The sequence below is a fragment of the Schistocerca gregaria genome, chromosome 1 (genome assembly GCF_023897955.1).
Source record: "Schistocerca gregaria isolate iqSchGreg1 chromosome 1, iqSchGreg1.2, whole genome shotgun sequence".
Classification (NCBI taxonomy): Eukaryota; Metazoa; Arthropoda; class Insecta; order Orthoptera; family Acrididae; genus Schistocerca; species Schistocerca gregaria.
In genome coordinates, this window is record NC_064920.1 from 651,451,226 (window position 1) to 651,465,898 (window position 14,673).

General features: G+C 41.8%; 1 protein-coding gene across 1 annotated transcript in view; it reads left to right on the forward strand.

The window, feature by feature from the left end:
• Nucleotides 1–14,673, forward strand: part of LOC126266955 (facilitated trehalose transporter Tret1-2 homolog) — a 44,227-nt gene that overhangs the window by 13,391 nt on the left and 16,163 nt on the right. The window contains exons 2-3 of the mRNA XM_049971712.1: nt 184–248; nt 10,345–11,375. Coding sequence (XP_049827669.1) covers nt 184–248; nt 10,345–11,375 — 1,096 coding nt within the window. The remainder of the gene's footprint in view (nt 1–183; nt 249–10,344; nt 11,376–14,673) is intronic.

The window sequence follows — 14,673 nt, forward strand, 5'->3', positions numbered from 1 at the left end:
CAGAACTTCAGTGATGCTTTAAACGTAGTATCGTTGATTTTTCTCATGTAAAACAAATGGAAAAGAGTATTACGTCCCCAACCACAGGATTATGTCAGTGAAAAAACACTGCTCTGACAGTTCCCTTCAACTAATTTTCTTTTGAAGTTGATTTTGTAACATTTGTGTAACGTCATGGTGTAGCGGTTATCAACCAGTCCATCCTGTTGAAAAAGATGGAAATAAGGAGCCTATTGAAAAAGATGGAGGTAGGTACTCTACTTGCTCTGATACGTTACTGCATCTAAATATGATAAAACAGTTATTTAATTTGCCCGTTAGCTGAAGTTGCACACGGAGGCCTACGTTGGATGAATGGGAAGTCTATCAGTCTACACTCGGCGCGTCGCTGATTGTTTGAGGACTGTTCGCCTCGTACCTTCTGAAGAAGTCTCGTTGCCCACTGGAAATCTTCTCTGTAGGTCGCGGCATTCAGCATTCGTATTTTTTAAAGAGGAATTTGATGTGGCTTTTGGGTTTGATACTGTTCTCACTACATTAATACTCAAGTATTTAAGGAAAAGGGGGTTCTAACTTACTTATTCGTCTAAATGAAATAAGTGAATACTTCTATCTGGCGATATGACAAAAACAATGCTACGGAAGAGGCAGTCAAAATGAAGAAATCAATGAAATAAGAGTGATGTCTAAGGATACTATCGCGAGCAGCACAAATATTAGGCGTAACTTCATTATCGAATTCACGTTTCAGGATCCAAGATTATAGTTTTCATTACTTTTACTTACAGAAATACACCTAGTACATTTGATCACGAGTTACGATTTCACATGATAATGTCCCGACTGAGTGGTACATGGTGACATCAAAGAGGCTGATAGATGACTACTACTAAACGTCTCCCGTCTGCCCGCGCAGGAAGCTTTTTCGTGATACCTCGACAATCTTCGCCGATATTCGTTATAGAAATCTAATTCATTTGTTATCTGTTGCTACTTAGCCTTGAATAAAAAGTAAGTTATATAGCGCCATCATTTGCAAAGACTCTAGCGTATTTAGACTGGTTTCTAACAAGCCATGCACTGAATATTATTGCTGAAATGATTGCAATTTTGGAGTGGAAGCTCCTCCAGTCTGGCGTCGTTCAAGGGCAAACTCTCTTACTGTCAAAACATTCATACATTCCTGTTCTAGGGATCTTGACCATCATTCATTAGTGGAGTGGGTAGTATACCCAATCTTGTAGTTTTATCGTTTTTACAGGTTGCTGGTTGTCTTATTCGTAGTGGAAGGGGACGCGTAACATCATTCAGGTCCGAGTGATTCCCACATAATTCCATAAATAAGTTTGACTCTCTCCCTGTCCTGTTTTCTAGTCGTCGGTAACCTTCATCCGTTCTTCCCCTCTTTCATTCATCTGTTTTATTTATCTGATACGTATCATAGGACAGGAAACAAACCAACTGTATATCGATACAAAATTATCCAACTATCTGCAATGTAAATAGTTTTCCACAGATTTACACCTAATGCATCAATTTGCTGTCTAGATTGTTCTGTAGTAGTATTTATTGCTAGTCTTTTAAGCTATCAAACTTAACTTCTTCTTGTAACTAAAGTGGATTATACAGGATGAGCACAAAGTCTTGCCCTGGTAATAAAAATTTATTACAGAATAGCCGTTTGACATAATAATTTACATTTGATGCCGTTACCTAGGTTAGTGTTACTAGTTTTTTTTAAGACCACTTACGTTTCTGCTCCATTGGAAGACGTCAGCAGGTGGTGTGACGAAGACTCTGTCCTTGATATAGTCCCAGAAAAAAAAGTCAAGGGGCCTAATGTCTGGAGAGGGGAGTAATGTCCGGATCTGTGGATTGGAAGGAACGGTTCAACAGCCTGACCACCCCTCTCTCCAGGTATTACGCCCCTTAACTTTTTGTCTGGGGCTATATCAAGGACATAGTCTTCGTCACACCAGCTGCTAACGTCGACGAATTGAATGCTAGGAAACAAACTGCTGTGGGTACTGCGATAGAACACATGTTATGAAAACCTGTGGGAACTGGAATACCGCCTCGACATTCTTCTAGCTACCAAGAGGCCACACGTTGTGGTTTACTGACGTAAGTGGTCTTTAAAAAAATAAAATAACCTATGTAACGGCATCAAATGCAACGTATTATGTCAAACGGTTATTCTGTTACAAATTTTTATAATTAGGGCAAGACTTTATACTCACCCTTTATATTTACCTCTTCCGTTATTTTTGCTTCCCCAGCTGTGTGTGAACACATCGTTACCCTTTATCCACAAAATCCTGTTTTAATCTCAGCACTAGATTAGATTTTCATCTACTTTCAATCTGTCGCTTACTGATACACATAATGATGTAACTACAGTAATGTGGATGTCCATTTGCATCACATATTGCACACACTCATACTTTCCATATATTTGTAGAGACGAAACTATTTTGTTATATACGTATAAATTACACTAATATTACTTAGTTGAACTGAATCAGATCCTGGCTTGTATAAATCTTTTATCCAAGTTCGCATATGGCAACGACTACAACAATCAATAAACCATGTTATAACTTTAATTAAAATCCTTAGCTGTAAAAAAAATTGAATTTTGGATTCAGAATGGAGGAAGAAATTAATCTGCTGAGGTCAATAAATACGATACTGCAGTTCCTGTGTTGTTAAGACGAACGATGGAATGTTGCTCCGGATAGGCTCGTGGTGACTACGAGCGTTACGAAATACAAGTGCCTGTAATGTATTCGCAGCGACATGTGTTATCTGTATAACGGAATGATGACAATGAAAATTCTTGTGCAGGGTCGAACTCTAACCTGGATTTCCGGTTTTACGAGAGTGGTCGCCTCAACCACTTTCGCTATTCGTGCAAGACTCACAGCCACATCCAAATTTGCATTTATAGTCGTTCCTGTCTCACGACCTATACTCGTACACACATTATGTAGTTTCTGTACAGGGAAGGACAATTTAATTTATCCATCGACGCCAGGCAGCGATTTAAAAAGTAATGTCCTCCCCCGTACGGGAATTACATGGTGTGTGTGTGTGTAGGTTATCACGCAAGAACGACGACTTACGGAAGTTTGGCTCTTGCCATGGAGCGTAGGTGGATAGCTAAACCAGTTAAAGGCGACCGCTCGCCTAAAAGGGGAAAACTTGGTTCGGTACAAATTTCCACTGTCGTCATTTCCTTACACAGCTGATGGTTGCTCTGATTCGCAAATGGTTCAAATGGCTCTGAGCGCTATGGGACTTAACTTCTGAGGTCATCAGTCCTGTAGAACTTAGAATTATTTAAACCTAACTAACCTAAGGACATCACACATATCCATGCCCGAGGCAGGATTCGAACCTGCGACCATAGCGGTCGCGCGGTTCCAGACTGAAGCGTCTAGAAGCGCTCGGTCACACCGGCCGGCTCTTATTCGCAACTGCGAATAGATTTCCTGTTACCAATAAATTGCTCTAATTTCATGGAACCAAGCAAAATTATGGTGTATCAGTACTTCATACTTTGACAAAATACAATGGCAATAGTAATTAAGTATTGGGTGATAGAATGAGATATGAATCAAAATATTAGGCGGCACGAAAATCTGTTACAATATCATGAGATTTGTTTTGGAATGTTTATCAATAGTTACATTTCATTTACTCATATTAACGGTAGGGCAAGGCGGGAGTTAAATGAATTACTTCAACTCTTTGGGACCGAAAGGGCAGTAAATATCTTATGCGTGTTAAATTGTGATGGTGAATACATCATAGATACAAGTTTTGTTTGATACAGGTACATTGCTTTGAGGCCTATTCTTCTTTATTATAAACAAATAAATTTAAAATGTAGAAACAACGGAAGAATTAAAAATTTGTGGGGGTATTTGTATGGTAAATGGAGCTATGTGAATCATCGTAAAATACCATACAAATATACACCGTGTGGAAGATTACACTCATCAACTGTTCCCGTTATTGGTACACTCATTTCCCATACGGAATTGGTTCCGATCAGCTGTCCCCATACAAATTTCGTGAAACCACACGTTGCACTTATCACACCTGATTTCAGCTTTTTTCACAAGTAATACTTGGTGCTTGAGAGACTACAATATATGTTTTATTCCTCCGCGCCAGTATCAGGTGATGTTGGAGACGAATCCTTTGCTGGATTTGAAGGTTTCTTTTGAACATCCAGCGCGTTTCTGCAACCCTTGATCTTCTGTCTTTGGTAGTTTTCAAAGAGGAGTTTCCACTTCTCTCTTGTTAGATTGAGATGAACTGAGGAAGTTAGATAACAAGCTGAATTTTCCTTTCTCGTTACACATGTGGTACCTGTGGGTTTCGTTGCGGATGGAAAAACAGAAAAAAAATGATGGTGATGCTGAGCTCTGACTTTTAGAATTTCTTGGAGGATTGGGAACTGCAGCGCCTAGATTTACTTATGGACCTGTGTTAACAGTGTGGTACTAATCGTATAGGAATGTTGACGAAGGAAGAAATTTGTGTGATTATATTTTGTTGGGACTGAGGTGTCAGGTCAGGGGTGTTCTGAACACAATTTCGACAGAAAGCATCTCAGTAGGCTGTGGAGTGGGAGGGGTAGGCTAGCAATAGAACAGTGCATCACCATTGACTAGACGCTCATTTATTCAATACATAAGTCAGGTATTACCCAAAAGAAACAATCAGTACAAATTACATAATAATATTCTTTTCCTTTAAGTCACCCAAACATTTAAACAGGCAAATAGCAATCATTTAACTGAAAGCCTTATAAGAAAGCAAGACTAGAAATTTTTAATGATAAGGTAAAATCATATTTAAATAGGCTCTGACCGAGCACATATTTTAAAACGAAATACTTCCTTTAAGGAACTAGCGATCAAAATTAATTACATAATCCTCAAATCCATATTACATCCAAGACATTTAAGATTAAACAGTAATATATAACATCAGAGAGCTGCAGTCCCAAGTTTCATCACGTGTCAGATGGACTGCACTGCAACAGTACAATACAAGTCTCCCAGAGCATCTCCCCACACAGGAAGTTATTGCTTCTATCGACAAAATATCAACATAATTCCATGTACAGACCTAAAACAAACTAAAAGCTCTCTTAGGTTTGGTACAGTTAATTCCGTTCCAACATAACATACATCACAAGTCGAGCCCTAGGACGGCACCGACCCCCCGCAGTTTAGAACGCGAAAAACTGCAGCGATGCACTCATCACGTATCCTTACAAAATCCAAGAACAGAGAGCCAGCTCCCTAATAGCGGAACATTTAACCACGCGCAGCATGTGGGTTTGCGGGATGCTGATCTCGCCCTTAACCTCAACACCAGTTCAAATAGTAGTCAGCCTACAACCTTGGACCACCATACACATTCCTTCAGTTAGTGCATAGAAAGCCAATGTGATAGGCAAACAGACCAGCATATGATAAAAGCTTAAGCAATTTCCTTACTAGACAACCCTTATGAATAGTAGCCGTAATTTTTTTAAACGTGAGCACACCCATAATCAAAAGACAAACAACGCCAATCATATGGACAGTAGCACGTAAGCAGGTAGCAATGGTAACTTCTGCTTAGATTGGCTACAAATCAGCGCGTGATTTAACACACCAGAGAACAGTCTTTACAACATAACCATCAATACAATAGCAAATTACTCACACGTGTACTCTCCCACGATTTCGATTCGAAAAGTCATAGACAAAGCGTGCAAAACGTATCACTTAGACCAACATAATGCTGCTCCCTCAGTTACCCCAAATAACTGACCCCCTTAGTTGCACAGCAAAGAACCAGACCAAATGAAACCACCACAGTTTTCGCCTCTAAATTATCACAGTACAAGTGACACTCAATCGCAAATGTAATTTTACATCACCAGTTCCCGTATAGTCAATAGAAGCGCCTGATTTTCAAATGTTTAGCGTAGACATAAGCTCTTACCAATTCTCTTCTCCAAAAGCAGCCACCGCAATTCTCGGGAACCACACATCCAATGCAAAAAATCGTTAGTCCGTCACACAAATTACCGGACGCCCGCCTCTCGCTACTTGCTACGGTGCCTTCCGTTCAGAGGCAACTTGTATATCTCCATGCAATAGGTCCAGTCCCACACTCGCTGCGTCAACCCGACCACCGTCTTCCCCCACGTCCCGTAGCACACCCGCCACAGGACCTCGCCTCGTTACTCCTCGCGTAGGCCCCAGAGGGCACTGCTTACCGCCCTGACTGTGGCAGGAAAGATAAACCACCAGAGTGGCACTATCGATATGAGCCGCCACGGGAAAAATTGCCGTGCAGTCAGATCGCTTCACATAATTTCCTACGTTAGCTCCACATCTCGAGGTGGCGTCGAAAATTGTACCAAAAACTAATTTTTAACGGAGGCTAAGTGATTATTGTGTATAATTAGGCTACATAAATACTTTATTAAAGATATAAATGCATATTACATTCAGAAAGCCTCACGAAGACTGATTCACATAGCTGCAATACTTTATTTTGTAAATGTAAGTAGTCGCTCTGATTTATTTCAGATGTGGCTAGTTGTTCTATAGACTGACCAAGTGAATGCTACATGGTACTGTAAATCAGTATCAAGGCATGGGTCGTTGGAGGAAAATTAACGTTGTCTGTTGGAATAGTTGTGCACAGTGTATATGCAATAGTATGAGATTGACAAATGAACCCAGGCCGGCCGGTGTGGCTGTGCGGTTCTAGGCGCTTCAGTCTGGAACCGCATGACCGCTACGGTCCCAGGTTCGGATCCTGCCTCGGGCATGGATGTGTGTGATGTCCTTAGGTTTGTTAGGTTTAATTAGTTCTAAGTTCTAGGCGACTGATGACCTCAGAAGTTAAGTCGCATAGTGCTCAGAGCCATTTGAACCATTTTGAACCCAGGTGGTACCGAACTTGATGTGAGTATTAGGCTATGTAACAAGATGTCAACTATTTAGGTGGTAGAGAATGGAGTTCTGTATGAAGGCAATGGACTCTCTTTAGTGCTAGTGTGTGTCTATGTGCCTATACTGCAGACAGGAAACATACGCCATTAGTGGCAGTGCGGAGGAAATGAAAATCTCTAATTGTCCGGTTGCAAAGAAGTTGAATCGTTCATGTACAGTGACTGATTATCTCGTTGGGGTGGGTGCACGATACGGACAGAATGGGAATTATGGGCTAAGCAGAAAATTATTTGAGGCATCGAGACCGATCTTTTTGTGAAAAGCGAGGGTTCACGAACTGTTATTCTTGTCAGTCTGTTGCTGGTTTACAGTTACCGGTAACTGCCGAACGTGTACGACAGACAGCCTGGCATTCAAGAAACGCTTCAGAAAAGTTTTCTATCAGTCAAACCTTTATAGGCTAGTATGATGTTCGCTAAGAAATCTATATCATGGACTTCATAATGGGTAAAGTGATCTTCACTGATGAGTTTTAGATGGACCCGATAAATTTCAGTGTTTAATGGCACGATTTGAGAACGGAGAAGCCGGGAAGAACGAACAAAAATTTGGGTGGTGGAAATGTTATGATTTGGACGTTAATATGCGCACTGAGATGCTAGAGATAACTTATTAGAAGCATGAGGATCGAGGGAAAAAAGTCTAATGTTTTAACAAGATAGTGCACCTGTTCATGTTTCTGCTACAACCAAAAAGTGATTCTAAGATAAAGATATAGCTGCCTTTCCCTAGCCTGCACGTAGCCTAGTTATTGTGAAAAACCTTTGGGGAATATTTGCAAGGCATGCTTATCGCTATGGAAGACAGTTTGAGGCCGCATGTGAGCTGAAAAGAATGATACGAGAAGAGTGGGCGACAACCAAAAAGTGATTCTAAGATAAAGATATTTTCGCTAGCCGGCACGTAGCCTAGTTATTATGGAAAACCTTTGGGGAATATTTGCAAGGCATGCTTATCGCTATGGAAGACAGTTTGAGGCCGTATGTGAGCTGAAAAGAACGATACGAGAAAAGTGGGCGACAATTTCATTGCAAGAACTACAAACCCTAACGAAATCAAAGCCGAAGAGAATTTTTGAGGTAATTAACAAGAAGGGAGGTTGGACAAAGTACTGATAATGTAATAACACAGCTGGACAGCGAGAGATTTTCTATCAATTTCCATCCAGGACATGCAAACGCTTTACTTGGCTCTCTATGAAATTCCCTCTTGATTGTTTGTGTCTTATGTGTATCTCTTACTTTCATAATAAATTCGGTACTGTATGCTAGAGATATTGCACTATTCCTTTCGTAGTAACCATGCCTTTGTACTGACTTCAAATACTGTACAATTGGCAGCGGAAAGATTTTTAATCAAATTAATATATTTCAACAATAGACCTTATTTTAAAAAGACTTCCCTTGCATGGCGGTTTGTTATGAGCACCACCATCTTATCCCTTCTACCTCCTTCTGGATATTTACTGTCTGAATTAAATATATTTCGAAAAAGCATCTTCCCGCCTGTGCACGACTTATCTAGCAACAGTCCTTCAACGTAATGGCGTCTGAGTTGCGCACAACGGCTGACCAGTAGGATAGTATCTTATTTCTATCCACATACCCCAATGATTAGGAAAGTCCCACCATAATCTACGTTTTAATGTCATTCTTTCAGTTTATGTTGTAAGGTGTCAGGCGAATCAAACACCTTCCTTGAAAACCCTGACATGGTAGCAAATCCGGCAGTACACATGGCTCCAAATAAATCCTGACATTAAATTAACCAAAGTAATACGATCAACGAGTGATCTAATGGAATACCACAGACTTACACAAGAACGCCTAAATGCATATCATACCTTCCCAGCGCGAAATAGACGCAGTTCCGAGGGGAGAAACGAGAACAGAAGCCGAGAGCAGAGCCGCGTAGGCTAGAAGGCCCTACGATAAGGGACGGACATGCACATAACCGGCCGACCGCCAAGACCACCCCCAAGCCCATGTTAAAAGATAGAGCCCTCCAGAAGAACAGTATATATCTTACGATAACACAAAAAGGGCCACACCAGCTGCACGTTTTAGCGTGTGGCTATACGCATCTCTGTTACATAGCAAACATTAAAAACATTGCCCCACCATGAAAAGTATAACGTTTCTTATTGGATAGGCAGAATTTTTGTAGGCAGAGCTTGAGGTTAACATTGAGACCCTGATTGGTCAGTTGAAAACACAGCCAGATACCTTTTTCATACACCCATTTCAGTAAATTGTAGTAAAGGGAAGTTCGAGAAAGTTGCTACCGAGACGGCGATGTTTGTGGAGCTGCGCTGCGCGCCACCCTCTGAACTTGCCCAACCACCGACAAGGTAAAGAACGCATGCGATGCTGCATAACAGCTAACAGCGCGAAAGGCTTCTCTCAGAACTGCGGAAGTCACATCTGTTACATCCCCTTTTTACGTAATACAACTGTCAATCGTCAATTAAACTTCGTGGTATCACATTTGCTACGTGAAGTTAAAATCTGAAACGCCATCATTTTTCTGTTATATAATTACTGAGAAGCCACATCAGCCACTGTAATTTACGAATACTTAAATAAATAATTAAAGATAATTGAGGGTCACTGTAGACCATTTTTGATAGTTTTCTCTTTTATGAAACTTAAATTAAATGTGGCACAGTTCATCCTTAGATCAATTATAGAACTTGGAAACCAATTCAGGGAATATTCGTTCACATTTTTGTTGAACGAAGTTGGTTTTTATCATCCTGTATTAAAATATTTCTTTTATCAGTAGTGAAATTTATAAACAATGTTTTGTGAGTAGAATAAAAATTCACATTGTAAACGTAACTGCTTTTTCGACGTTATTTTACCAGCTAACTAAAAATTGGAAAGCCTTGAACCCCTTCCACTAAATTTAGTTAATATTAAGATTTTTTACAGGGAGTGCAGTGGATCTGACGCTGAAATAATTAAGTATTTCGTTATATCATCGCTAGTCTCACTGAATGCTTCTGAATTCCACATGTCATGTGTGGTCTGGCGTCTCCTTACCAGCAACAGGTCCAAGGTTCAAACTAGTCCATTCCCTAAAAAACACGCTCAGAGCGTCGTTGCGCGAAAGTGGTAGGGAGACACGACTCATAACAAACAGACACCATGCAGAATGTTAGAATATTAATACCTCTCTTTGGACTATCACAATTTTTTTCTGTGTTTATTTTACTTATACCATAATTGTTAGCCTCTGTAATTTACAATATGTGATTTTTTTCACAACAAGCTTTAATTAGATAGCAATATAAACTGTATGTTCACAGCGTCGGTGATACACTTCGCTTTCGGCACGTTCATGGCCTGGTCGCCGACGACTGTTCCCATCCTGCAGGAGGAGGACTCACCGGTGCCGCTGACGCCGGACCAGGGCTCGTGGATTGTGTCCATCAACTCGCTCACTAGCTTGGCGGCAGTCCTTACCACTGCCTATGTGGCTGATGTCTTCGGGCGGAAGACGCTGATACTGGCGGGTGCCGTGCCAGCTCTCATTTGGTGGTTGATGGTCGCCTTTGCCAACTCCTATGAAATGCTGATAACCGCCAGGGCCATCGGGAGCTTAACTGGCGGTTTCATCGGTGGCTCTACCACAATGTTCGTGTGTGAGATAGCTGATATCAAGATAAGGGGGACCCTCATGGCATTTCACAATATCTTCATGCACTGTGGAAGTCTGCTCATGTATTGTATCGCGCCCTATCTGCCTGTAGCTACTGTTGCCTTTAGCTGCATATCTGTTCCTATTATATTTTTGGTCACGTTCATATGGATGCCGAAGACCCCGTATTTTTATCTCCAACAGGGCAGAGAATCGGAAGCTGTAAAGTCTCTTGTGAGGTACAAAGGCGAGCTGACACCAGAGGAACTCCAGTTCGAGCTAGAAACGATGCACAAAGCTATCCGTCAGAAGCAAGAAACCAAAGGGAAGTGGAAAGACGTATTTCTCGTGCCAGTTTACCGGAGAACGTTGCTCTTAATGCTTGGATACGGACTGATCCATACATCAATGGGATCTATAGCGTTCTCTAACTACACGACCTACATATTTCAGAAGAGTGGAAGTGAAATAGATGCAAATGTGTCTTCGATCATAGTGACTGCTGTTTCTTTAGTTGCAAGTCTAGCATCGTCATTTGTCATCGAGAGGGTCGGCCGGCGACCTCTAGCTGTAGGCACAGCACTAATAATGGGCGTCTGCCTTGCCGTAATGGGCGGATACTTTTATGCTGACGCCGTCCAGGGCGACGTGAATTCCGCCTTCGATTGGGTACCACTCACTTGCTTCATCTGTTACAATGTAAGCACATATTTATTTTTATGATGAGGGCGTTCTGAAAACTAATACCTTCTACTTTTTTTATTCTGTCCTGAAAATCGGTCGACGCGTAAAACGTCATGCGTGATACTCAGTGGACTTTCTGTGTCGATGACGCAAGTTCAAACCCTCTGCCGCTAGAAGGTCCGAATTCTAGCTTGTAACGTCGTGATGTACAGTAACTATGTCGTTGTGTGAAAAACAGCCTCTGTAATCGACTTTGTAACCGCACAAAACTTTGTACACATATTGCGCACCCTCTCACGAGACTGTCGTACCACACACGATCGCTGCGACATCTGCAACAATCTGACGCCTTCGGTTGACTGTCGTCGATCGTTCTCGATACAGTCCCGACTTGGCCCCATCCGATTTTCGTATGGTTACAAAACGTTTAGAACATCTTCGAGGACTTCAGTAATGAAGCGACGCAAGCAGAGGTGAGGTTGTCGCTCCGTCAACAAAGTCAAGCATTCTACAGTAACGGTGTCAATAAATTGGGAGTAACTTGTTCGTCCCAGTGGTGACTAAGCTGAGAAGTAAATATGAGGACATGAAGAATAAAGATGTAGAATGTTGTCAGAATTTTTTCGATTTAAGAAGTCTTAATATTATTCACATTAGAAAATTCGGAGGCATTAGTTTTCAGCACACCCAAGTATTTATTTATTGTTGAACTTCCTTCAGTATTTTTTCCTCTATAGAACGTAACATAATGTTTTTGTTCCACATGATTTAGTTTGTTGTTTACTCCTCACGCTTGCCACAGACATGGTCACAAGTTACAGTGATAAATCAAAGCCGGCCTTTATGGCCGAGTGGTTCTAGGCTCTTCAGTCCGGAACCGCGCTGCTGCTACGGTCGTAGGTTCGAATCCTGCCTCTGGCGTGGATGTGTATGATGTCCTTAGGTTTAAGTAGCTCTACGTCTAGTGGACTGATGACCTCAGATGTTAAGTCCTACAGTGCTTAGAGCCATTTGAACCAGTTTTTGATAAACCAAAGCATTATGATCACAACACGTGACGAGGGAACAAAAGTATGTAAGGGGAGCAGACACTCGCTCTAGCGAAGATATGGGCTTCAAGTGTGGAAATCCCTTGAGAGAAGCAACTTTGACAAAGTGCGGATTATTACTACGCAGAGCCTGTGAACAAGTATCTCGGAACCGGGAAGCTAAACAATCTTCATGTACTACTGTCGTGAGCAAAAGACGTAGAAAAACAGTAAAAGTACCATTAGACGTTAAATGGTTGGACGTCCACCACTCTTCACAGAATGTGCGGTTCTGAGACTTGTCTTCTCGGTAAAGTAGGATAGATGGTGCTCCGTGGCATCTTTGGTGAAGGAGCAGAACGCTAGTGCACGCACAAGTGTTTCGGAGCATACCGTTCACAGTTCGTTGTGAACATGGAGCTCCGCAGCAGACCACCCCTATGCGTCGACATGTTGACCCAACGAAATCCTCAGTTACGATTGCAGTGGGCACAGGGCCATCGGGATTCGGCCCTCGATCAATGGATACGCGTCGACTTTTCGGGAGAATCACATTTTTGCTACGCTAAGTCGATGGTCTTCTCCACAAACGCCCTCATCGAGGTGAACGGCGCCTCGAAACGAGCAGCGCGCAGAGGACGCAGGCTGGTGGGAGCGTCGTCAAGCTATGGGAGAGTTTCTGAAACGCTTGCATGGCACCTGTGGTAATAAACGAAGACACTCTTGACACCTGCGACCATCTGCATCCCTTCATGCTTGATGACTTCCCTGACGGCAATGTCAGCTTTCAGCGGTACAGTTGTCTGTGTCTCGGAGCTAGAACCGTACTACTGTGCTTTGAGGAGCTCCATAGTCTCTCTCGGTGACTAAATTTGCCTGCCGTGAATCCTATGGAACGCATTTGGGTAGCTACCGCGTGCTACCACCGCGTGCGCTAAACAGTGTCCCGTTATTTATGCGAATTACATGGCTTGTGCGTAGACATCTAACGCTACATATCTCCACAAACCTACCAACGAACTGTCGGATCCCTGATATGTAGGATGAGTGATGTATTTCGTTGCAAAATCGGACACTCAAACTGTTAAGCAGGTGGTCATAATGTTTTGGCTCATCAGTGTGTACAGATACGAATGTTTCATGACCACAACAGTATGATGATGGTTTCATGCTTCTTCTGTTTCGACAGACAATTTGCAGCAACAACCTATAGTCAGGCATGATAACGTCCATCATTATGGACTCGTAATTTAGAAACGAACCGTACATTTGTATTTATTAAAATATTTTTCTCAGCCTTACAGAAGATATGCAGTGCCCAATACACTGCATGACGAAAATTAGTAACTACACAAGGAAGAAAGTTTGCTCTTTGACCAAAGCTCGAGAGACTGAAATTCTGACCTTTGCAGCAATGAGGCCTCAAATAAATTCAGTGTCGACAAATCAAAATTTGTACCGGCTAGTGACTCGAACACGGAATTCCCGGCTGTGTGAGCTCACGTCGAGTCCAACCGAAATTCTCGACTTGTCCCACAGGAGAGACTCAGCGCGTCTCCACTACTCTCATTGTTCGCAGCCTCTCGATGCTTCTGAGGAGTCTCTGGACACTCGGTGGGCCACGCTTTGCCGGAAAACAGCGGAAAGTGCTGAGTGAAGGGTCGAGACAGCATGTGATTACACCTTCTACGCAACGACACAAACTCAGCACAATAGGCTGTAGGATGGTAGGACTGGACCAAAGTAACACATCAGGCAATCACCATCGACAGTTGCACCTAACATTTTATTTGGTAAATTTGAACAAGAGAACTTGACAAATAAAACCACCACATGGTTAAAACTACCACACATCTTCGAAATTTACCATTCGGTTGAAAATAAATTAGTTCAATTTTAAAAATTCTTAAAAACGGTTCACTTGTGGCCTGTTACAAGTTAAATTTTATAATTATGTACTCTTTCATTATGATAGTCATTGTTATTACCAAAATAATTCAATTAATTTAGCATATAACATATAAAATGTCATGTGAGCTAACAAGCTCGTGAGATTCAACTACTTCGCTCAGAAAAAGAACGATCGTCCGTTCAGCTGTTTCCAATACAGGCTCGACATAGACCCCCATATGGGAGCAGCAACGGTCAAGAATGTGCACGAGAAAATCGCAGAACTAGTGGATATCTACAACATGCTGAGATCTGCCTTAAATAACTAGAAACACAATAACCCATTACAACACATCAGTAAAATTAATACATGAAATTAATTACAATATCGATCT